This window comes from Macaca nemestrina, chromosome 5 (genome assembly GCF_043159975.1).
Source record: "Macaca nemestrina isolate mMacNem1 chromosome 5, mMacNem.hap1, whole genome shotgun sequence".
Taxonomy (NCBI): Eukaryota; Metazoa; Chordata; class Mammalia; order Primates; family Cercopithecidae; genus Macaca; species Macaca nemestrina.
Genome location: NC_092129.1, coordinates 149828013 through 149853879, shown reverse-complemented (window position 1 = coordinate 149853879; position 25867 = coordinate 149828013). Strand labels below are relative to the sequence as shown.

The 25867-nt window shown below is 43.0% G+C and overlaps 1 protein-coding gene across 3 annotated transcripts; it reads right to left on the bottom strand.

Moving 5' to 3' along the window:
• Positions 1 to 19521: 19521 nt before the first annotated feature.
• On the bottom strand, positions 19522 to 25583 carry LOC105474430 (HLA class II histocompatibility antigen, DO alpha chain). 3 transcript variants are annotated; one of them, XM_071097218.1, is made up of 6 exons: positions 25112 to 25583; positions 24767 to 25001; positions 23288 to 23575; positions 22624 to 22905; positions 22393 to 22528; positions 21395 to 22157 (listed from the first exon to the last, which is right to left on the bottom strand). In XM_071097218.1, exons 2-6 carry the CDS (start codon positions 24846 to 24848, stop codon positions 22154 to 22156), a joined length of 792 nt encoding a protein of 263 aa, XP_070953319.1. In that variant the 5' UTR covers positions 24849 to 25001; positions 25112 to 25583; the 3' UTR covers positions 21395 to 22153. The 3 variants fall into 3 exon arrangements, with proteins under 3 accessions (XP_011727357.2, XP_070953319.1, XP_070953318.1); XM_011729055.3 differs by having other exon boundaries at positions 19522 to 22157; positions 23327 to 23575; positions 24767 to 25323; XM_071097217.1 differs by having other exon boundaries at positions 24767 to 25583.
• Positions 25584 to 25867: the final 284 nt, after the last annotated feature.

Here is a 25867-nt window from a genome sequence, read left to right as displayed (position 1 = left end):
TGCTCACTTTTTAATGGGATTATTTATTAATTTAATTTATTTATTTATTTATTTTTGCTAATTTGTTTGAGCTCCTTCTAGATTCTGGATATTAGTCCTTTGTCAGATGTTTGCAAATATTTTCTCCCATTCTGTGGTTGTCTGTTTAACTCTTGATTATTTCCTCTGCTGTGCAGAAGCTTTTTAGTTTAATTAGGTAGGTCCTATTTATTCATTTTTGTTTCTGTTGGATTTGTTTTTGAGGTCCTATTCATAAATTCTTTGCCTAGGCCAATATTCAGAAGAGTTTTTCCAAAGTTTCTTCCAGAATTTTTATGATTCCAGGTCTTAGATTTAAGACTTTAATCTATCTTGAGCTAATTTTTGTATATGTTGAGAAACAGAGATCTAGTTTTGTTCTTTTTTTCTTTCTTTTTTTTTGAGACAGAGTCTCGTCTGGGTTCAAACGATTCTCCTGCCTCAGCCTCCCAAGTAGCCGGGAGGCGCACGCCACCACACCGGGCAAACTTTTGCATTTTTTAGTAGAAACAGGGTTTCACTATATTGGCCAGGCTGATCTCAAACTCCTGACCTAGTGATCCACCTGCATCAGCCTCCCAAAGTCTGGGATTACAGGCGTGAGCCACTGCTCCCAGCCCTAGTTTTGTTCTTCTACCTGTGGCAATTCAATTTTCCCAGCACCATCTACTGAATAGGATGTCCTTTTTTCAGTGTATTGTTTTATCTGCTTGTGGAAGATTAGTTGCTTGTAGGTATTTGACTTTATTTCTGGGTTCTCTATTCTGTTCCATTGGTCTACTTGTGTGCTTTTATACCGGTACCATGCTGTTTCGGTTACTCTAGACTTGTAGTGTAATTTGAAGTTGGGTAATGTGATGCCTCCAGATTTATTCTTTTTGTTTAGGATTGCTTTGACTATTTAGGTTCTATTTTTGTTCCATATGAATTTTAGGATTGCTTTTCATAATTCTGTGAAAAATGATGCTGATATTTTGATAGGAATTGCATTGAAGCTGTAGATTGCTTTGGGCAGTATGGTCATTTTTCATATTGATTCTTCCAGTCTATGAGCGTGGCATGGTTTTCCATTTGTTTGTATCATCTATGATTTCTTTCATCAGTGTTTTGTAGTTCTCCTTAGGGAGATCTTTCACCTCCTTGATTAAATGTATTCCTAGACATTTACAATTTTTGTAGCTATTGCAAGTGAGATTGAGTTCTTGATTTGATTCTCAACTCGGTCGTTATTGGTATAGAGCTGTTCTATTGATTTGTGTATGGTGATTTTGTAACCTGAGACTTTACTAAATGCATTTATCAAATCTAAGAGTCTTTTGGAGGAGTCTTTAGCATTTTCTAGGTATACATTATATTATTGGCAAACAGAGATAATTTGACTTCCTCTTTTCCTATTTGGGTATGCTTTCCCTTGTCTGATTGCTCTGGCTAGAACTTCCAGTACTATGATTAATAGGAGTGGTGAAAGTGGGCATGTTTGTCTTGTCCAGTTCTTAGGGGGAATGCTTTTAACTTTTTGGGGTTTTTTTCATTTTTTTTTTCCTGAGATGGAGTCTCACTCTGTCACCCAGGCTGGAGTGCAGTGGCGGGATCTCGGCTCACTGCAACCCCTGCCTCCAAGGTTCAAGCGATTCTCCTGCCTCAGCCTCCCAACTGCCTCAGTCCCAAGTAGCTGGGACTACAGGCATGCACCACCATGCCTGGCTAATTTTTTGTATTTATTTATTTATTTTTAGTAGAGACGAGGTTTCACCATTTTGACTAGACTGGTGTTGAACTCCTGACCTCAGGTGATCCACCCGCCTTGGCCTCCCAAACTGCTGGGATTACAGGTGTGAGTCACTATGCCTGGTCGGCTTTCAATCTTTCATCCATTCAGTATGATATTGGCTGTGTGTTTATCATATCTGACTTTTATAATTTTGAGGTGTGTTCCTTCTATGTTTAGTTTGTTGACAGTTTTTATTATAAAGGGATGCTGGATTTTACCAAATGCTTTTTCTGCATTGATTGAAATGATCATATTTTTGTTTTAAATTTTGTTTATGTGGTGAATCACATTTATTGACTTGCATATATTGAACCATCCTTGCATCGGTAGGATGAAACCCACTTAATCATGGTGATTTATTGTTTTGATGTGCTGTTGGATTTGGTTTGTTAGTATTCTGTTGAAGATTTTTGCATCTATGTTCATCAGGAATATTGGTCTGTAGTTTTCTTTTTTGTTGTGTTCTTTCCCGGCTTTGGCATCAGGGTAACACTGGCTTCACAGAATGAGTTGGGTATGATCCCCTCTTTCTTAATCTTTTGGAATAGTTTCAATAGGATTGGTACCAGTTCTTCTTTGAACGTCTGGTAGAATTTAGCTATGAATCTGGTCCTGGGCCTTTTTTTTTTTTTTTTTTTTTTAAGTTTTTTATTACTGATTCAATATCACTACTTGTTACTGGTTTGTTCAGGATTTCTATTTGTTCCTGATTCAAGCTTAGAGGGTTGTATGCTTCTAGGAATTCATTCATTTCCTCTAGGTTTGTTCAGGATTTCTATTTCTTCCTGATTCAAGCTTAGAGGACTCTTTCAAGGAATTCATTCATTTCCTCAAGATTTTATAGTTTGTATGCATAGGGGTGTTTATAGTAGTCTTAGATGATCTTTCATATTTCTATAGTGTCAGTTGTAATGTCTCTATTTTCAGTTCTTCTGTTTGTAAATGCAGCTTCTGCACAAGATTCCTGTATACTGTAGAAAATTTTATTTTTCTCACCAAGCCCAATTAATTTAGCTTAGCTGGAGAATTATTAAGAAGTGTGAAGACACAAATAAGAAACAAACGACTTCATTCCACAAATATAAGTAAAGGAAATTCCAGTGATGGCTTTTGCCACATGAAGAGAAAGCAGGCTAACTTGAACTATTAATACTCACTTTAGACTGCATAATTTCTAAATGGTAACTATTCATACCGACCATTCATCCTAACCATACCTTCAGGCTCGGCTTAGACACTGGGACTTTTGTGAAGGAAGAGGCCTGAGGGAACAGGACCGTAGGAGATGGATGGTGACAGGAAAGCTAGGGGTGGGGGTAGGTGTGCATCTGGGCTTACATTGACTATATAAGAAGGAGAGTCAAAAATTATAAGAACTTTTTAAGATTTTGGAAACTTGGCACCTTCTTCATTTTTACTATTTTTTATTGCTCTTTTCTGTTTTCTGATTGGGAATGGCAATAACATCTCAAACACGGGGAAAATACAAAATTATAAAACAACATTTTTCCAGGTGAACTTACATTTGGTGTTCCTGGGATGTCTATAGACAATGTTACAGTAACTTTTGACTACAGAACTTTTTTTTCAAATGATATAATATTGATAAAGCAATTGTAGGGCTCCCAAAATAAAATGAGTTTGTGTTTTGAGCCAATGGATGAGAAATCTGCTGGAGAAATGGTCAAATTTTATGTATGTATGTAACAGCCATGTAGTGGAACAAAAATTTAAAGGCATTATATTATGTTTATTTTATTTTAATTAAAACAAAAAATGCATTTACATTATTTATTTAAATTATAAAATATTACAGAACAGGCTGGGCGTGGTGGCTCATGCCTGTAATCCCAGCACTTTGGGAGGCCGAGGCGGGTGGATCACCTGAGGTCAGGAGTTCGAGACCAGCCTGGCCAACCTGGTGAAACCCTGTCTCTACTAAAAATACAAAAATTAGCTGGGCATGGTGGTGGGTGCCTGTAATCCCAGCTACTTGGGAGGCTGAGGCAGGAGAATCACCTGAACCCAGGAGGTGGAGGGTGCAGTGAGCTGGGATCGCGCCATTGCACTCCAGCCTGGGCAACAGAGCGAGACTCTGTCTCAAAAAAAAAAAAAAAAATTATTCAATTGGTGACATACATCAGCTTATGAGTTCAGGAATCTAGTGCTCTCTCCTTTAATTTCCTGCTATTTTCAAGTATAATAAAGCATTACACACACACACACACACACACACCCCTACCTCTTTAATTGTGAAAATTTCCAAACCTACAGAAAACCTGGAAAAAGTAAAATAATATTTGAAAGCTGCTATGGTTTGAATGTGTCTCCCAAAGTTATTAGGCTCTTCCTTTTGCTAGAGCTAGGACATATATATTAGTAAATCATTAGTTAAAACTGACATTTCTAGTTCAAAATATTTTTCTAGTTCAAATTTAATATTATTGTTTTAATTCAGCTACTTTTACTTGCTTTTTATACATTAAAAATCTTAGTTCTGAATTACATGAACATAATCACTGATTTGCTTTATTTTATTTTATTTTATTATTATTTTATTTTATTTTATTTATTTATTTTTTATTATTATACTTTGAGTTCTAGGGTACATGTGCATAACGTGCAGGTTTGTTACATATGTATACTTGTGCCATGTTGGTGTGCTGCAACCATCAACTCGTCAGCACCCATCAACTCGTCATTTACATCAGGTATAACTCCCAATGCAATCCCTCCGCCCTCCCCCTCCCCATGATAGGCCCCGGTGTGTGATGTTCCCCTTCCCGAGTCCAAGTGATCTCATTGTTCAGTTCCCACCTATGAGTGAGAACATGCGGTGTTTGGTTTTGTGTTCTTGTGATAGTTTGCTAAGAATGATGGTTTCCAGCTGCATCCATGTCCCTACAAAGGACACAAACTCATCCTTTTTTATGGCTGCATAGTATTCCATGGTGTATATGTGCCACATTTTCTTAATCCAATCTGTCACTGATGGACATTTGGGTTGATTCCAAGTCTTTGCTATTGTGAATAGTGCTGCAATAAACATATGTGTGCATGTGTCTTTATAGCAGCATGATTTAGAATCCTTTGGGTATATACCCAGTAATGGGATGGCTGGGTCATATGGTACATCTAGTTCTAGATCCTTGAGGAATCGCCATACTGTTTTCCATAATGGTTGAACTAGTTTACAATCCCACCAACAGTGTAAAAGTGTTCCTATTTCTCCACATCCTCTCCAGCACCTGTTGTTTCCTGACTTTTTAATGATCGCCATTCTAACTGGTGTGAGATGATATCTCATTGTGGTTTTGATTTGCATTTCTCTGATGGCCAGTGATGATGAGCATTTTTTCATGTGCCTGTTGGCTGTATGAATGTCTTCTTTTGAGAAATGTCTGTTCATATCCTTTGTCCACTTTTTGATGGGGTTGTTTGTTTTCTTGTAAATTTGTTTGAGTTCTTTGTAGGTTCTGGATATTAGCCCTTTGCCAGATGAGTAGATTGCAAAAATTTTCTCCCATTCTGTAGGTTGCCTGTTCACTCTGATGATAGTTTCTTTTGCTGTGCAGAAGCTCTTTAGTTTAATGAGATCCCATTTGTCAATTTTGGCTTTTGCTGCCGTTGCTTTTGGTGTTTTAGACATGAAGTCTTTGCCCATGCCTATGTCCTGAATGGTATTACCTAGGTTTTCCTCTAGGATTTTTATGGTATTAGGTCTAACATTTAAATCTCTAATCCATCTTGAATTAATGTTCGTATAAGGAGTAAGGAAAGGATCCAGTTTCAGCTTTCTACTTATGGCTAGCCAATTTTCCCAACACCATTTATTAAATAGGGAATCTCTTCCCCATTTCTTGTTTCTCTCAGGTTTGTCAAAGATCAGATGGCTGTAGATGTGTGGTATTATTTCTGAGGACTCTGTTCTGTTCCATTGGTCTATATCTCTGTTTTGGTACCAGTACCATGCTGTTTTGGTTACTGTAGCCTTGTAGTATAGTTTGAAGTCAGGTAGCGTGATGCCTCCAGCTTTGTTCTTTTGACTTAGGATTGTCTTGGAGATGCGGGCTCTTTTTTGGTTCCATATGAACTTTAAAGCAGTTTTTTCCAATTCTGTGAAGAAACTCATTGGTAGCTTGATGGGGATGGCATTGAATCTATAAATTACCTTGGGCAGTATGGCCATTTTCACGATATTGATTCTTCCTATCCATGAGCATGGTATGTTCTTCCATTTGTTTGTGTCCTCTTTTATTTCACTGAGCAGTGGTTTGTAGTTCTCCTTGAAGAGGTCCTTTACATCCCTTGTAAGTTGGATTCCTAGGTATTTTATTCTCTTTGAAGCAATTGTGAATGGAAGTTCATTCATGATTTGGCTCTCTGTTTGTCTGTTACTGGTGTATAAGAATGCTTGTGATTTTTGCACATTAATTTTGTATCCTGAGACTTTGCTGAAGTTGCTTATCAGCTTAAGGAGATTTTGGGCTGAGACAATGGGGTTTTCTAAATATACAATCATGTCATCTGCAAAGAGGGACAATTTGACTTCTTCTTTTCCTAACTGAATACCCTTGATTTCTTTCTCTTGCCTGATTGCCCTAGCCAGAACTTCCAACACTATGTTGAATAGGAGTGGTGAGAGAGGGCATCCCTGTCTTGTGCCAGTTTTCAAAGGGAATTTTTCCAGTTTTTGCCCATTCAGTATGATATTGGCTGTGGGTTTGTCATAAATAGCTCTTATGATTTTGAGGTCCGTTCCATCAATACCGAATTTATTGAGCATTTTTAGCATGAAGGGCTGTTGAATTTTGTCAAAAGCCTTTTCTGCATCTATTGAGATAATCATGTGGTTCTTGTCTTTGGTTCTGTTTATATGCTGGATTATGTTTATTGATTTGCGAATGTTGAACCAGCCTTGCATCCCAGGGATGAAGCCCACTTGATCATGGTGGATAAGCTTCTTGATGTGTTGCTGAATCCGGTTTGCCAGTATTTTATTGAGGATTTTTGCATCGATGTTCATCAGGGATATTGGTCTAAAATTCTCTTTTTTTGTTGTGTCTCTGCCAGGCTTTGGTATCAGGATGATGTTGGCCTCATAAAATGAGTTAGGGAGGATTCCCTCTTTTTCTATTGATTGGAATAGTTTCAGAAGGAATGGTACCAGCTCCTCCTTGTACCTCTGGTAGAATTCAGCTGTGAATCCATCTGGTCCTGGACTTTTTTTGGTTGGTAGGCTATTAATTATTGCCTCAATTTCAGAGCCTGCTATTTGTCTATTCAGGGATTCAACTTCTTCCTGGTTTAGTCTTGGAAGAGTGTAAGTGTCCAGGAAATTATCCATTCTTCTAGATTTTCCAGTTTATTTGCATAGAGGTGTTTATAGTATTCTCTGATGGTAGTTTGTATTTCTGTGGGGTTGGTGGTGATATCCCCTTTATCATTTTTTATTGCGTCAATTTGATTCTTCTCTCTTTTCTTCTTTATTAGTCTTGCTAGCGGTCTGTCAATTTTGTTGATCTTTTCAAAAAACCAACTCCTGGATTCATTGATTTTTTGGAGGGTTTTTTGTGTCTCTATCTCCTTCAGTTCTGCTCTGATCTTAGTTATTTCTTGCCTTCTGCTAGCTTTCGAATGTGTTTGCTCTTGCTTCTCTAGTTCTTTTAATTGTGATGTTAGAGTGTCAATTTTAGATCTTTCCTGCTTTCTCTTGTGGGCATTTAGTGCTATAAATTTCCCTCTACACACTGCTTTAAATGTGTCCCAGAGATTCTGGTATGTTGTATCTTTGTTCTCATTGGTTTCAAAGAACTTCTTTATTTCTTCCTTCATTTCGTTATGTACCCAGTAGTCATTCAGGAGCAGGTTGTTCAGTTTCCATGTAGTTGAGCGGTTTTGATTGAGTTTCTTAGTCCTGAGTTCTAGTTTGATTGCACTTTGGTCTGAGAGACAGTTTGTTATAATTTCTGTTCTTTTACATTTGCTGAGGAGTGCTTTACTTCCAATTATGTGGTCAATTTTGGAGTAAGTGCAATGTGGTGCTGAGAAGAATGTATATTCTGTTGATTTGGGGTGGAGAGTTCTATAGATGTCTATTAGGTCTGCTTGCTGCAGAGATGAGTTCAATTCCTGGATATCCTTGTTAACTTTCTGACTCGTTGATCTGTCTAATGTTGACAGTGGAGTGTTGAAGTCTCCCATTATTATTGTATGGGAGTCTAAGTCTCTTTGTAAGTCTCTAAGGACTTGCTTTATGAATCTGGGTGCTCCTGTATTGGGTGCATATATATTTAGGATAGTTAGCTCTTCCTGTTGAATTGATCCCTTTACCATTATGTAATGGCCTTCTGTGTCTCTTTTGATCTATGATGGTTTAAAGTCTGTTTTATCAGAGACTAGTATTGCAACCCCTGCTTTTTTTTGTTCTCCATTTGCTTGGTAAATCTTCCTCCATCCCTTTATTTTGAGCCTATGTATGTCTCTGCATGTGAGATGGGTCTCCTGAATACAGCAGACTGATGGGTCTTGACTCTTTATCCAGTTTGCCAGTCTGTGTCTTTTAACTGGAGCATTTAGTCCATTTACATTTAAGGTTAATATTGTTATGTGTGAACTTGATCCTGCCATTATGATATTAACTGCTTATTTTGCTCATTAGTTGATGCAGTTTCTTCCTAGCCTCGATGGTCTTTACATTTTGGCATGTTTTTGCAATGGCTGGTACCGGTTGTTCCTTTCCATGTTTAGTGCTTCCTTCAGGGTCTCTTGTAAGGCAGGCCTAATGGTGACAAAATCTCTAAGCATTTGATTATCTGTAAAGGATTTTATTTCTCCTTCACTTATGAAACTTAGTTTGGCTGGATATGAAATTCTGGGTTGAAAATTCTTTTCTTTAAGAATGTTGAATATTGGCCCCCACTCTCTTCTGGCTTGTAGAGTTTCTGCCAAGAGATCTGCTGTTAGTCTGATGGGCTTCCCTTTGTGGGTGACCCGACCTTTCTCTCTGGCTGCCCTTAAGATTTTTTCCTTCATTTCAACTTTGGTGAATCTGGCAATTATGTGTCTTGAAGTTGCTCTTCTCGAGGAGTATCTTTGTGGCATTCTCTGTATTTCCTGGATTTGAATGTTGGCCTGCCCTACTAGGTTGGGGAAGTTCTCCTGGATGATATCCTGAAGAGTGTTTTCCAACTTGGTTCCATTTTCCCCCTCACTTTCAGGCACCCCAATCAGACGTAGATTTGGTCTTTTTACATAATCCCATACTTCTTGCAGGCTTTGTTCATTTCTTTTTCTTCTTTTTTCTTTTGGTTTCTCTTCTCGCTTCATTTCGTTCATTTGATCCTCAGTCGCTGATACTCTTTCTTCCAGTTGATCGAGTCAGTTACTGAAGCTTGTGCATTTGTCACGTATTTCTCGTGTCATGGTTTTCATCTCTTTCATTTCGTTTATGACCTTCTCTGCATTAATTACTCTAGCCATCAATTCTTCCACTTTTTTTTCAAGATTTTTAGTTTCTTTGCGCTGGGTACGTAATTCCTCCTTTAGCTCTGAGAAGTTTGATGGACTGAAGCCTTCTTCTCTCATCTCGTCAAAGTCATTCTCCATCCAGCTTTGATCTGTTGCTGGCGATGAGCTGCGGTCCTTTGCCGGGGGAGATGTGCTCTTATTTTTTGAATTTCCAGCTTTTCTGCCCTGCTTTTTCCCCATCTTTGTGGTTTTATCTGCCTCTGGTCTTTGATGATGGTGACTTACTGATGGGGATTTGGTGTAGGTGTCCTTCCTGTTTGATAGTTTTCCTTCTAACAGTCAGGGCCCTCAGCTGTGGGTCTGTTGGAGATTGCTTGAGGTCCACTCCAGACCCTGTTTGCCTGGGTATCAGCAGCAGAGGCCGCAGAAGATAGAATATTTCTGAACAGCGAGTGTACCTGTCTGATTCTTGCTTTGGAAGCTTCCTCTCAGGGGGGTACTCCACCCTGTGAGGTGTGGGGTGTCAGACTGCCCCTAGTGGGGGATGTCTCGCAGTTAGGCTACTCAGGGGTCAGGGACCCACTTGAGCAGGCAGTCTGTCCCTTCTCAGCTCTCAACCTCCGTGTTGGGAGATCCACTGCTCTCTTCAAAGCTGTCAGACAGAGTCGTTTGCATCTGCAGAGGTTTCTGCTGTGTTTGTTATTGTTTACTGTGCCCTGTCCCCAGAGGTGGAGTCTACAGAGACAGGCAGGTTTCCTTGAGCTGCTGTGAGCTCCAGCCAGTTCGAGCTTCCCAGCAGCTTTGTTTACCTACTTAAGCCTCAGCAATGGCGGGCGCCCCTCCCCCAGCCTCGCTGCTGCCTTGCCGGTAGATCACAGACTGCTGTGCTAGCAATGAGGGAGGCTCCGTGGGCGTGGGACCCTCCCGGCCAGGTGTGGGATATAATCTCCTGGTGTGCCCGTTAGCTTAAAGCGCAGTATTGGGGTGGGAGTTACCCAATTTTCCAGGTGTTGTGTGTCTCAGTTCCCCTGGCTAGGAAAAGGGATTCCCTTCCCCCTTGCACTTCCCAGGTGAGGCGATGCCTCGCCCTGCTTCAGCTCTCGCTGGTTGGGCTGCAGCAGCTGACCAGCACCGATTGTCTGGCACTCCCTAGTGAGATGAACCCAGTACCTCAGTTGAAAATGCAGAAATCACCGGTCTTCTGTGTCGCTCGCGCTGGGAGTTGGAGACTGGAGCTGTTCCTATTCGGCCATCTTGCTGCTTTATTTTATATATAACATAAAATTGTTATATATAAAACATTGGAAACTTAACCCCCAATGCAACAGCGTTGAGAAGTGGAAACTTTAAAAGATGATTAGGTCATCTCTTAAAGAGATGGGCAGAGCCCTCATAAAGGGATTAATGCCATCGTCTCTTGAGTGGGTTAGTTGTCTCATCTCAGGAGTGAATTCCTGATGAAAGGATGAGTTTGACTCCTTTCCTCTCCTCCATCCTTTCTCTAATCCTTTTTTCTTTTGCCGTGGTATGACACAGCAGGAAAGCCCTTGCCAGATGTTGGCACCTTGACATTGGGCTTCCCAGCCTCCAGAACTGTGAGAAATAAATTTCTTTCTTTCCTTTTCTTTCTTTCTTTTTTTTTTTTTTGTAAATTACCTAGTCTGTGGGATTCTGTTATGGCAACACAAAATGGACTAAGACAAATACCCAGCATATAGATTCAACAACTGTCAAGATTTTGCCGTATTTGTTTGAACTGTGTGTGTATTCTAAATTCATTTCAAAGTAAATGAGAGATCTCCTAGCATTTCATCCCTAAATACTTTAGCATAAAGATGCCTTGATACATAGCCATGGTACTGTAATCATACTGAACAAAACTGAAAACAGCTCTCTAATATCATCGATTACCAGTTCATATTCAAATTTCCCCATTTGTCTGAAAAGTGCTTTTATATCTGTTTTTCCCCAAAGATATTGCCAAGAATCATCCACTAAATTTGATTGTAATGTCTCTTAATTCCCACTATCCCACCCATTTTTAAAACATCATCTTTTTAGAGAGCCCAGACCAGTAGAATCTCTCACATTTTGAATTTGTGTGATTGTTTCTTTGTGGTTTCATTTGACTTATTCCTCTATCCAATGTATTTTTTATAGACTAGAACTTTTGGAAACAAAGGCTTGATTAGATTCAGATGAAAGATTTTTTACAATAATTCTTCATAGATATTGCTGTGTACTTTGCATTTCATCTTATTAGGAAGCATACACTTAATGTCTTGTCTTATTATTGGTGAGGCTAAACTTGATCACTCAGTCGAGGTGATGACAGCCAGTTCTCTCCTCTGTAAAGGTTTTTCTCCCATTTGTCAATAGCAAATAATCTATGACCGTAATACTTCGGCATGATGTGACTCTCCTGTTCCCCACTATCTAGTCTCCTAAATGATTTTAACATATACGATGGCTTCCCTGAATCAATGATCACATTAGGCTTACAAAATGCTGGTTTTCTAATTCCATTATTTTTCCCAACATTTATTCACTGCTACTCTGAAGGGTAGACCTTTTTTTCATCAATGGAACATTTCCTTGTGAAATGTCAGGATATATACTTGCTTTCTTTAAGTATCAATTTTCTGTGTTAGGAATTAGAAGATCACATCCAGTGGTAATATAAATGGGTTATTGTTGCTTACTTTTTAAAATCTGTATTCGACTATTAATAGGAACCCACGTATTTTTATATACTCAATGCTTTTAATTATATTATAGTCATCTTTTTGATGTCTGAGTTGTTCCAATTTTGGCCAATGGAAGCTCCTTCAAACTGGCTGAACTGTTTTTTTTGACATGACTCTATTAGTCTTTGAACAGTGCCTTGTTTTATGAAAACAATGAGATACTCACACTTGCTTTGTATTTTCCATAACTTAGGCCTGTAACTGGTCACTTCTCCAAGAGGCTCTATTTCTTTTGAGTGGGAAATGATATTTAGAAACTACAGTCTGTGCACTGGGGATGCTCATTGCTACAGGGCTATCATTAAGCTCTTTCATTTGCTAGAGTTAGGACACCCATATTAGTAAATCATTAGTTAAAATTGACAGTTCTAGTTCAAATATTTTTTTCTAGTTCAAATGTAATATTATTGTTTTAATTCAGCTAGATTTAGTTGCTTTTTATACATTAAAAATCTTTGTTCTTTTTTTTTTTTTGAGATGGAGTCTCGCCCTGTTGCCCAGGCTGGAGTGCAATGAATGGTGCAATCTCAGCTCACCTCAACCTCTGTCTCCCGGGTTCAAACAATTCTCCTGCCTCCGCCGCCCTAGTACCTGGGATAACAGGCGCCTGCCACTACACCCAGCTAATTTTTTTGTTTTTTTTCAGTAGAGACAGGGTTTCACCATGTTGGCCACGCTGGTCTCCAACTCCTGACCTTGTGATCTGCCCGCCTCGGCCTCCCAAAGTTCTGGGATTACAGAGATTAGCCACTGCCTCTGGCCTCAAAATCTTAGTTCTTAATTATATTAACATAATCACTGATTTGCTTTATTTTACATATAATATAGTTTCAAATAAAGATACAAATATTACTTAACCATGAAACAACTGAATGATGTTCAAAGTTTTGATAGTTCTTTTTGTTCTTAGAATATATTCTATTAAGTCAGCTGGGGCAACATAATGGGAGACCCCATTTCTATTTTTAAAAATGTATTTTAATTAACTGGATACGGTGGCATGTTCCTGCAGTCCCAGCTACTCTACTTGGGAGACCGAGGTGGGAGGATCACGCGAGCCCTGGAGTTTGAGGGTGCACTGAGCTATAATCACACCAGTGCACTCCAGCACGCCAGCCTTGGCTGGCAACAGAGCAAGACCCTGTCAAAAAGGGAGAGAGAGAGAGAGAGAGAGAGGTAGAGACAGAAAGAGAGAAGAGAGAGAAGAAATGTATTCCACCAAGAATATACGGTAGTATCTTTTTTTTTTTTTTTTGAGACGGAGTCTGGCTCTGTGGCCCATGCTGGAGTGCAGTGGCGCAATCTCGGCTCACTGCAAGCTCCGCCTCCTGGGTTCACGCCATTCTCCTGCCTCCGCCTCTCGAGTAGCTGGGACTACAGGCGCCAGCCACCACGCCCGATTAATTTTTTGTATTTTTAATAGAGACAGGGTTTCAGTATGTTAGCTAGGATGGTCTTGATCTCCTGACCTCGTGATCCGCCCCCCTCGGCCTCCGAAAGTGCTGGGATTACAGGCGTGAGCCACCGCGCCCGACCCAGTAGTATCTTTTAATATCACTTGGAATACTTATTTTTTCTGTGTGGTTCAGTTCTATTCGTTTTAAATTTTAGAGGTTTTTTTGTCAACTTTTTATTAATATTGTATTTATACGTTTCAAAGGTCAATATTCACTTCTGACTTCTCCCTTCCTCACTAAAAGTAGCCATTTTTTATTAATTTCTTGTTTATCCTTCCAATGTAGCTTTTTCCCCCTTTGGAGACACGGTCTCACTCTGTTGCCCAAGCTGGAGTGCAGTGGCACCATCATAGCTCACCACAGCCTCGAACTCCTAGGCTCAAGTGATCCTCTTGCTTCAGCGTCCTGAGTAGTTAGGACTACAGGGGTGTACCACCATAACTGGCCAATTTTTTTATTTTTATGTAGAGACAGAGTCTTGCTATGTTGGCCAGGCTGGTGTTAAATTCCTGACCTCAAGTGATCCTCCCACTTCATCCTCCCAAAGTGTGGGGATTATAGGCACAAGCCACCATATCTGACCCAATCCACCTTTTTCAAAAAATATATATCTTTCCTTTTTCTTACCCCAAAGACAGTACATAGTTAAATCATTCTATTGTACTGTGAATTTTCCACTCTAGCCTAGAGATTCCTCCACATTAGTTCAAAGAGATCTTTCTCATTCCTTTTTGTTAGACTTTTTCCTTTAATTGATACATGATATTTTACATATTTTATTTATGAGGTACATGTGAGTGTCTGTTACTATGTCTGTTATATACAATGAGAGTAATGATCAAGTCAGGTATTTGGGGTATCCTTCACCTTGAGTATTTATCATTTCTATGTGTTGGCAATATCTCAAGTCCTCTCTTCTAGCTACTTTGAAATATACTATATATATATTGTTGCTGACTACAGTCACCCCAGTCTGCTATCAAACATTGGAACGTATTTTTTCTATCTCCTCATTCTTTTTAATAGCTTTGCATTACTCCATTGTGCAGATGTACTATAATTTTTTCAACTATTGTACTCTTACTAGCATGTTTCCAATAATTTTCAGTTGTTACAAATAATGACATATCATTTTTAAAAGGCAGATTATTATATAACAAAGATACATAATTCACTTTGGGAGGCCAAGGAGGACGGATCACAAGGTCAGGGGTTCAAGACCAGCCTATCCAATATGGGGAAATCCTGTCTCTACTAAAAATACAAAAATTAGCTGGGTACAGTGGTGGATGCCTGTAATCCCAGCTACTCGGTAGGCTGAGGCAGGAGAATCACTTGAGCCCAGGAAGCGGAGGTTGCAGTGAGCTGAGATGGCACCACTGCATTCCAGCCTGGACAACAGAGCGAGACTCTGTCTCAAAAACAAAACAAAACAAAACAAAACAAAAAGATACATATTTAAGTTTGGCATTTCCTTACATGTATTAAAATATGTTTTAACAGAAAAATATTACTTCTATTGATTTGTTTTTGGTTAGGTTATTAACACTCTCCTAAACACTTGGGTTTCATGCAACAGTTTAGGAAATACCAGGTGTGCTTCTTAGTGAATGTGGAGATACTGGATTCGACAAGTATCAGTTGGTTAGACTAGTGTTTGGCACATTGGAAGTGCTCAATAAATGAAAGATAACAGTATTAACAAAACAATACTTGTTAATAAATTGGAAGAACAAATTTTAATATATTTTTCTTTATGTGGACATGTCATCAAGGAATTTGACAGCAGGGTGACTACATTTTGTTTTAGTCAGCTGGGGCTTTAAATATTTATTGAGTAACCACCATGTTCCAGGCATTACAGTAAGAACTTGTACCTGAAGCACATCCACATATTGAAGGCCTGAGGAAAGGAATAAAGGGCAACTGGGAATCTGACAAGGTCTCAAGAGCGGTGTTGGGAGTCTAGGGAGGAGGCAACAGAACGTTTCCAGTAGAGGGAAGTGCCAAGGAGTCCGCCTTGGGAGACCTTAGGCTTATTCAGATTTGGAGGCTCCATGTGGGGTGGAAGCAAACCACAAGATGGAGCCAAATTACAAGTCATAGGTAGCAACCTCCTAAACCATAAGGAGAGGAGAGGAAGTGAATCCGCTCCTCTGCATGCATGATCACTTGTCTGGAAGCTTTTCTGAGGTCAGAGAAGAAAGGAAAGCCTGAGAAGTGGGACATCATTCATTGAAAGGCATCTGTTTGTAGAGATAAATAGGGTAACATGATAGGGAGAGACTGGAGATAGGTGGTTTATTTAGCAAAGTTGGTCAGTGAAGCTTCTCTGAATTGATACCACATGAGTTGTGAATGGGTGACGAATTGGAGGCATTAATGTTAACATCTTGGGCAGGAGGATTCTGGGGAAAGATAGTGTGGCTGTTGCTTAATGAAAGAAGGATGAGTGGAGGGAAGTAAAGATGAGGACACATGCAGTGCCAGATCATATAGAGTCTTGTTGGCCAGCAGGGAATTTAGACTAAGCAAGAAAGAAAGTCTGAACTAGGGGAGTGCTTCGACTGATCCAGGATGGAGTAGAAAATCTCTTCAGTAATTCCAACCCCAGTCATTCTTCAAGCTCACCTCATTCCCTGCAGCCTGTTGCTGCTGAAACCTCAGAAGAAGTTTGTTACCAACGCTGGGAATGCCTCCTCCTACACATTTCCTAGTAATGCTGATGTCTGACCCTGTTCATCCTGCCTCATGTCTCACAAGCTGGTCTCCATTCGCTGCTGAGTAGGACAGTGCAGTGGAAAGAACACGGGCTCTAGCATTACACAGACCTTCCAGCCACCTCCTAGCTGTTTGACCTTGGGCAAGTCAAGTAATTTGAATCCTAGTTCCTTCTCTATAAAATGAAATCATTATACTTAACTTACAGATTGGTCATAAGGAAGAAATAAAATAATTCATGTATGGCAGAATGATGCTTTTCTTTTTTCTTTGTTTGTATTTAGGTTTGTCACACAAGACAATAGCACATGTCACCTCCAAGGCCCTTCCTCTTGTGGCTTTGGATTTCCCAAAACCTGAAGCTCACTTGACATGATGCCAGGTGTCCCAGACACTGTGCCAGAGAGAGAGAGGGGAATGCCTTTGACAGGCAAAGGGGGAAGGTTCTCCTAAACTGAGGAAGGCACAGTGGCCTGTGGGTCTGAAAGAGCCCTGCTTCTTCGCGGCAGCCAAGGCCGGTGGGGAGGCCTCCCAGGGAGGGGGAAGTTGGCCGTGTGGTGCGCCTTTGCAGTCCTGCTCCCAGGCACTGGGGATCACTCCTCACTAAAGATTCCCCTGCCCCAAGCCTGGTGCAGAAGCAGCAGAGCTGCCACTTGAAAAGACCATACAGGTTAAGCCCTGGGCATGCTTGGAGTAAACAGTCCGGACAGATGCAGGGAGACAACAGAGGCTTCTCCAAGGCCTCAGCACTGTGTCAGGGCCCAGACCCTTGGAACAACTGTAAGAGACCAGAAGCCCCAGTAATGACAGATTGAATTTAAAACCAGCCTTGTGGCAGGGGTTTTGAATCAGATTTAAGATTTTTTAAACAGCAGGTTTTGAATCAGATTTTCGATTATTTAAAGACGTTTACTATTTTTTGCATTCTGCGCACTATCTTATTAATCTTTTGGACCAAGATTCAAATCCACTACACGTGAAAAGCATTAAGGCTGGGCACATGCATGTGTTGGGTAAACAGTAGCCAATGTTATTAAAACCAGCTGCAGACAGTCGGACCAGGCTGGATTTGAAGCAAACAAAATTGAATTAAATAGAATTCTACAGTGTTTCAATGCCCATTATGTTCTGGGTGTTGGAACTGTAAGACACAGACTTCTCTTGCTTTAGAGGAGCAGTTAGTGGCAAAGGCAAATTCATACACAGTCAACTGACAAAGGGCGGAATGTGGTAGTACTGTAGGGAGATGGTGGCCAGCATATTGGGGGCTGGGATTGGAAATGCTTCACAGAAGAGGTGACATTTAATCTGGACCCTGGAAGGACAGGTAGAATTTTGATTGGTTGGTGGAGGAAGGCAGGTCCAGCACAGATAATAGTTTGTGCGAAGGCAGGGAGGAGTCAACGCGCAACAACAATTTTCTGTGACTTAGGCATTGACCATTTTCAGGAGGTGCTATTATAAATATGGTTACAATAGCCCAGGCTTGGTGGCTCATGCCTGTAATCCCAGCACTTTGGGAGGCCAAGGCAGGTGGATCACCTGAGGTCAGAAGTTCGAGACCAGCCTGGCCAACATGGTGAAACCCCGTCTCTACTAAAAATAAAAAAAATTAGCCAGGCGTGGTGGCGGGTGCCTATAATTCCAGCTACTCAGGAGGGTGAGGCAGGAGAATTGCTTGAATCTGGGAGACAGAGGTTGCAGTGAGCTAAGATTACACCACTGCACTCCAGCTTGGGTAACAGAGCGAGACTCTATCTCAAAAAAAAGAAAAGAAAAGAAATATGGTTAAAACAGTACACTGAGGACAGTTTGAGAAGGATCTTCACCTTGTAGGTTATGGAGCACCTATAAGAATTTAAAGGAGGAAAGGGAAAAGCAGAAATCCTATAAGCTTCCAGAGAGGAAAAAACAACAATGATTACATACAAAGTTTCATGACACAATATCTTTTGGCTTATCAACAATAACACAGGAAGCTAAGGGATTATAGAGAAATGCCTTAACAATTCTGATGGAAATGATTTCCAATCTTGAATTTTATACCCATGCAAGCTATTATTCAAGTTTGAGAGTACAATAAATACATTTTCGGACATACGAAGCATACAAAGTTTTCCTCATATGCACTGTTTCGCAGGAAGTGAAAAGAAGAGGTGCCTCATTAAAATAAGGCAGACCACAAAGGGGCAATGACTGGATACAAGAAACAGAAGATCCAACTCGAAGGACAGGTAAATCCTGATGCGGACGGCGAAGGGTGATCTCAGAGTGAACGCTGTATCATCAAGGGCAAAGAGTTAAGACTGGAGCCGACAGAAGATTCTGGGAGAGTTACATCTGATGGTAAAATTGACAGAATACCTGACGTGTTTGATCGTACTGCAAGGAATTTTGTGATTCATTAATAATAAGGACAAATACAGCCACACAAAGGAAAACAGGACAATTACACACTCCAGAGAAAACAAAGTCATCTAGAAAAGGAAGAGCAAGCATGGTTTGCTCTATGGTTTGCCATTACATGGTCATACTGATATAAACATAGTAAGCATAGTAATTTTTACTATGTTGTAAAAATGACAATATACTCATATTAAAAGAAGGGGCATGGGAAGGGTGCATGATGTTCTTTGAGGATGAAAAAAATCTAAATCCCCCTCTCCCACAGCAAGAGGTAAAGAGATAAAGCCTAAAGCTGAAAAATCTAGATGTAGCAACACAAACATGTTAATTAGAGATGGGAGGTTAATACCAACAGAACACATTAAAACAACTGAAAGTTATTTTCTGTGAGGCTGAGGATATGGTGGCAGAGGGGGGTTGGAGACTGGTATTTCTGTAACAAATCTTGTAAAAACTATTTGACTCTTTAAACTATGCATATAACATAATTTGGTTAAAAATTAAAACCGAAAGAGAGTGGATGGGAAGAGGGGATCTGGAGGCAGTCCATGCAGACACTCTCAGAGGGTGTGACCGGGAGGAGCTCGGGTGGAAGGGAGACTGGGTCAAGGACAGACAGAGGACTTGATGTTCTCATTATCTGGAGAGATGACGTGCTTATGATCTGTAGGGGGACCCTGCAAAAAGGGAGAGTTTGGATACAAAGGACAGGAGACTACCGGATGTCTGCTCTAAAACAGAGTGAAAGATCAGGAATGCAGGAGCACAATTTGTTTTTTAAAATAAAACACTACGTACCTTGAGACTAGAAACACATGTGAGTATACACACAGACGCATAAATCTAAAGGCTCTGGAATTATTCCTAGAAGTTCCAGTGACTTCAGGGTAGTATATGCAACAGTGAAAAAAAAAAAAACACCATACATTTCTTTGGTCAAAAGAACACAATTTTAATGACTTTATTAAGCCTTAGGATGGAGATGAGAGAAACACCTTCCCAATGATGCATCAAGTTAACTGCTAAGCAAAAGATCAGCAGAGATCAGAGATTGTTGGGAACACACGTATCTTGTGGTGTCTTCTGAGAACCAACTTATTCCTCTTTCTCTGACAAGAACTTGACCCCTTGCCCCGGGGCTGGGTGCTTGGCAGCCACATTTGTGTGGGATCTTGTCTCCTGTTCTAACTACACAGGGCTGGGATGGACACCTGCTCCACGTTTGGCTGGTCATTTATTTTTCCAGTAATTTAAAGCTGTGACTAGGAGACACAGCCTTTGTGGGTTGTGAGGGCTGAGATGATATAAACTCAGGAGCTTTCGGGTGGACGTGTTCACTGAAAAGGACAGTCAGTCCACAGAGAGAGAACACCGCTAACATGCAGGGGGGTCTAGAGAACACAGACCGTGTGGATCCGAGAGGGTTGGAGGGGCAGCTCTAGCTTCTCCGGGCTTTTCGGATCCCAGTTCTGTTCCTGGGAGGCCTGGCTAGAATCTACCCTTGGGCCCTGCACTCCTCCCCACAGCTATATTGCAAACATCCTATACTTTGCATGTGATCACACGAAGAGGGGTTCTGTTACTGGCACACAAAAAGTTTGCCTGAGATGATTCTCCTCCACTTCCGTCAGGGTCTTCTAGTCATTGATTTCAGCTTATTCTCTCTTAAGAAGCCCATTGAGTCCCCATAATCTCTCGGTTTCTTTCTTTTCCAGGACCAACTGCTCACAGTTCAAACCCTCATTTTGTCCCTATTTACTTGTACCTTGATTGGCTTTGATGCCCTAACAGACCCAGGTTCTTCAGAAAGCCTTCCTGGTCCACCTCAGACCTTAGGGATCCCCCTTCCCACGACCCCCCATGGCACCTGATTATGTCACTGTGTCCCAGTGACCAGACCGCAGCCTAGGTCCAGGATGGCTGCATCAGAGTCATCCAGAGCCTGTTAAAAAATGACAGCTTCGGCCAGGCGCGGTGGCTCATGCCTGTAATTCCAGCACTTTGGGAGGTCAAGGAGGGCAGATCACGAGGTCAGGAGATGGAGACCATCCGGGCCAACATGGTGAAACCCCGTCTCTACTTAAAATACAAAATTTAGCTGGGCATGGTGGCGCGCACCTGTAGTCCCAGCTACTCAGTGAGGCAGGAGAATTGCTTGAACTCGGGAGGCTGAGGTTGCAGTGAGCCAAGATCATGCCATGGCACTCCAACCTGGTGACAGAGCGAGACCCTGTCTCAAAAAAGACAGCCTCCCTGTTGCTGCCCCTTGCACCCCCGAGATTCTAATTCAGTAGGTCTGGGTGATGCCTGTTATTTTTATATTTTATTTATTTATTTAGAGACAGGGTCTCACTGTGTCACCTAGGCTGGAGTGCAGTGGTGCAATCTCGGCTCACTGCAGCCTTGAACTCCTGGGCTCAAGCACTCCTCCAGCCTCAGCCTCCCGAGTGGCTGGGAATACAGGTGCGAGCCACCATGCCTGGTTAATTTTTAAATCTTTCTTTTTAGAGATGGGGTCTCTCTATGTAGCCCAGGATGGTTTCCAACTCCTGGCCTTAAGCGATCCTGTCCCCTTGGCCTCCCAAAGTGCTGGGATTACAGGAGTGAGCCACTGCACCAGGCCAATGCCTGTACTTTTAAAAGGATCCCAAGCAGTTCTTATGTGCATTCTGGTTTGAAAACCGTAATCTGTACTGCTCATTTTGGTCTTGACATAAACTACATGGTATGGTGACTTATCTCTTTGTATGTTTTAAATTTTGTTCACAGAAAAGTAGACTAAAATCTTCTAGGCCACATGTCTAGGTGGACCGCCCCTCTTACCAGATACCTTGCACACCGACTCTACCACCTCCTACCTAACATGATTGACCCCACTGAGGGAAGTGGCCACCTTATCCAAGCCTTGGGCCTCTCTTTGTCATGCATGGGACTCTAGGGAAAGTAGAAAAAGGAGATGACATCATGGCAGGATACCAATGGTCTCTTCATACAGAGTAAACCCAGGCAGGAGTGGAGTCCCCATGAGCCTGTCCTGTCCCAGTGCTGAGGGGGTTGTTAGCTGAGGGGGTCATAAGGAACAGGATAATCTGCATCCCTTTCAGGGCAAAACTGAACTCAGGAGGCAAATTTCATCAGGTCCATGTGAAACGGCTCATTCACAAAGTAACACACAATGGGACAAATGGAGCAAGACACACCCATGCGGGCCCCAGGACTGCTGCCAATCCCCAGCATCACATGCCTCAACCCTGGGAGAACTGGCCAAGGCCTAAAAAGGACACAGTGCAAACACTACCAAAGCATTTGGTGCTGCCAGCCAGAGCTTTGGGTAGAGCAAAAATGTGTGTGTGTGTTGAAAGGGAAGGAAAGCTAGTAGGTGTCCCACAAACCCTGCCATGAGTACTGGCGCCAAAAAGGGGGGTCCTGTAGGGCAGAGGTTGATCCCACTCAAGGTCAGCACAGCAGGATACACTTAAAGCGCACTGAGCACGCAGGAGCTGTCACAAATCCACGAGGATCTGCAGGGTGTCTCCCACAAGTCATTTCTCTCAGAAGGATCGTTACCTAAAGTAGCAGAAACCACACAATCGATGTTGCTCAATTTCAATATGCTGGGATCCTATCTCTGAGTGCCCACCTCCCCCCAAAACCTCACTCTCTCACCCCACCTCTGCTTCTTTCTTCCATGCCCATTTCTTTCCTGAACTCTTTCCCCGCGACAGAATCTCTGATTCTCCGCGCATGTCCTGTTCAGAGTCATCCACTTTCCTCCCCCGCCAGACTCCTGGGGCCTCTGCACCTGGGGGCACTGGACACATATGTGCCCATGATGATGAGGATGGTGCCCACGAGGAAGCCCACCAGGCCGATGGCCAGGCCCAGGGCACAGACCAGGGTCTCCATGGCGTCTGGTGGTGGAATAGGCACCTGGAGCTCTGGGAGAGAAAGGAAGGAATTGGTGGTATAGGGAAGGAATCTAGAGTAAAGGAAACCTGGGGCCAGGAGGGTGTGTGGGGAGGGGGCTCCGTACCCCAATGTCTGAGGAGTGGCGCATCCAGGCCCCAGTGCTCCACCTGGCAGTCATAGACGTCCGCGGCCGAGGGCACAAAGGGCAGGTAGTGGAACTTGCGGAACAAATGGTCAGGCTGGGAATAGAAGCTGGTCTGGGCCACTCCCTCAGTGACAGCTTGGCCGTTGCGCAGCCAGGTGATATTGATCACAGGCGGGAAGATGTTGTCCACGATGCAGATGAGGATGTTGGGCTGGCCCAGCTCCACCCGAGACTTGGGGAGCACGGTCACCCGTGGAGGCACTAGGAGGAATGGGGCTTGAGTCCACAGGCTCATCCCTCCTCCCAGGGCGTTACTAAGACTGGGATTAAGTGACGTTCCCCCTTCGTAGCCATCTGTGGGCAGGGGATGCTCTGGGATGGTATCCACTGGGGCAGAAAAGGAGAAAAACAGAGGGAGAGGAGACTGGGGAGGGAGTGGGATGCCAGGAGGTCCTATATCTGACTGGTCCCTGGGTGGGAGTCCAGGTGAGAGGTGTCATTCCTCAAGGAGAGGGATGCCAACGGGGTCTAGGAAGACATGGAGCCTCCTGGGAAAGAAAGGGACAAGGCATGACAGGCACGGGCACTGAGAGCATGCCCCAGAGTGATGGGGGCCTAGGAACTGGGAGGAAGTTTCTCTGACCTTCCCGCCTGACTGGGTGGGCAGAGGGAGGGCTGGTACCGTTGATGGCTCTGGTGTGGTTGGATCGCTCCACCAGGACATCCAGATGGGCTTTGATCGCGGCGATGCCGGCCAGCCCACCCTGCGGGTCAAAGCGGGCAAAGTCGCCAAACTCAGGCAGACGCCACACAGCCTCGCTTTTCTTCAGGTCCACAGAAAACAGCTGTTCCCCATCAAATTCATGGGTGAACTGGCCTGAGGCGCCGTAAGACTGGTAGAAGGCGGGTCCGTAGGAGCCCATGTGGTCAGCTGTATTTGGTGAGTTCAGGGTCAAGGAGAGAGAAGAAAATGTGTCTGTCTCATCCACAATATGTGATTGTTGAGTCCCTGAGCCTGGGCCCCGTCCTGGGTTCTGTGGGGGGACACAGTCCTGTTCTGACACTGGGCTGGCCCTGGGAGAGGGGAAGGGAGAGGACGGGAAGAAAGAGGCTCGTCCCAGCACACTGCAGCCGGCACAGAGACAGTGCAGTCTGGCCTATCAGGATGGGAAGAGGAGGGGCTGCCTAAAATCATGCTTGGGGTTCCAGAATTTAAATCTCGGCTGTGGTCGTCTGCCCTGTCTGTGTTGTCAGGTCCTGTGTTGTGAGCTGGTGGGACTGTGCGGGTGGGATGAGGGGGAATGATTAAGGACAGGAGAGTAGTGGAGCTCAGCACAGAGATGCAGTGCAGGTGGGTGTAAGGGGAAACAGGCCACGGCTGGCAGGGGTAAGAATTAAGGTTAGTGACCCAGAGACCAAGGGGATAAGAAAAGGCAACTCAAGGCATTGCAAAGAGCACTGGATGAGGAGTCAGAAGTCAAAGTTCATGTCCCAACTCCTCCATCTCAGAGCATTATGACTGAGTGTGTCTCTTCCATAACTGTTGTCTAGTTTGCTGGAAGTTAGGGATTAAGTTCTAATACTTGCAGAATTCTATGAAGTTGTTTGAGCAACAGTTATTGAGGAACTAGCATGCACCCAGCACAATGGCGGGCCAGGGAAATAAAAGAAATAAAGATGAACCAGCTGTAGACCCGCAAACCAGCTCATGTCTCCCGATAAACAAAGACGGGTAAATAGATAACTACCGGCATGGGCATAAATACTGCAACAGAACTGGACTCGATGGGCCACACTCCAGGCCAGGGGTAGCAGAGAAATCAGGGTGCTTGCTGGCACCTGTTGGGTGGAGGTTTGGGTCTCAGGAAGGAGGAAGGAATCAGGAGAAATCTGAACGTCAGCAAAGGCTGAATGGGGCACCTGCGCAGCTGACCTAGCTGCACCTTCATTTAAGTCCAGAGTGGATGTGACAGAGGTGAGGGGGATTGGGTGTCTCTTGGTGAAGGAAGTTGCTCATAAACCAGAGAGGGAGAGGAACAAGCATCCTCCATGTCATCTCCTCATGTAACCCAACTCCGTAAATCTCTGCTCCTCGCCGCACCCGCCTCGCCCTCGCACTCACCCTTGGTGGCACCTGCCTCCTGCGGGCTCAGGAGGGTCATCAGGCTGTGGAACCCCAGGATCAGCCCTGCTCTGAGGGCCATTACACTCTGGTGCTTTAATCAAATCAGTCTCAGTCCCTGTGGGAGTACAGGAACCAGGCGGAGGTGAAGACGAAGAAAACAGATTCGAGGATGGGGGCGACCCCTGTTGTCTTCAGCCAATCACAGAAATTCTCTGAGTGAATGTAACTGTTGCTGGGTGAAGAGGGAAAGAGCCGGGGTGAGAAGGTGGAAGGATTCACCAGGCCAACAGGAGAGGCCAAAAGAAGATTTGGAGGACGGGAGGGGTTTGCACCAACTGTTACCACGTCCTCCAAGAAGGGACTCCCTCCCTGAAGGGAGAGAAAAGGCCGTCAGAGCGCCGCGCAGCTGAGCTCCAACAAATCCTCTCTCTATGTCGATCTGCGATGCAGGGAATCCTACTTTCCCAAGAAGTTTCTGTGGACAAATTTTGAGTTAGAAAGTAAAATAAACTTTACCAATAATCTTTAAAAGGAAAACATTGGCTGCATAATGGAATAAAAACCTCTTAAAACTTTAAATCACTTTTAAAAATGTTATTTTTCTTTTATTATTATTAAATTTCATTGTGTAAGAAAAAATGTGTAATTGTTGGAGACGTTTGGTCTAAAGCAGAGTGTAAGGAGTTCCGTGGACTCCCTGAGGAGGGCAGAGGTGCTAGGCCTCTCTGTCTGTCCCTCCAGGACCCGGGCACCTCCTCCAGGCTGCCACAGGCTGGAGGACGGCATCACCCTTGTCTTTGGCTTCTAGTTGGGCTCGACTGGGAGAATTTAGTCCAGTATATGTGTGTGTGTGTGTGTGTGTGTGTGTGTGTGTGTGTGTGTGTGTGTGTGTGTGTATATATGTAAAGCTAACATCTGAGTAAAGATAAATCTAACCAAATTAGGCCATGTGTCAAAGACCATGAAATCGATGAGTTTCAACTTGGAAGGAGCTAGGAAATCATCTGGGTCTCTGGTTCCAAATGAGAATCACCTGGGGAGTTTGTTATACTACATGTTCCTGGGTTTCCTCGTGACCTCATGGGTTAGATTAGCCTT

Coding starts and splice junctions, on each gene's coding strand:
- LOC105474430 (XM_071097217.1), bottom strand. CDS start 24,848: ATGGCCCTCAGAGCAGGGCTGATCCTGGGGTTCCACAGCCTGATGACC. Junction 22,906..23,287: donor CCACCCAGTCAGGCGGGAAG/GTCAGAGAAACT, acceptor CATTCCTCCTAG/TGCCTCCACGGGTGACCGTG. Junction 22,529..22,623: donor GCCACTCCTCAGACATTGGG/GTACGGAGCCCC, acceptor TTTCTCTCCCAG/AGCTCCAGGTGCCTATTCCA.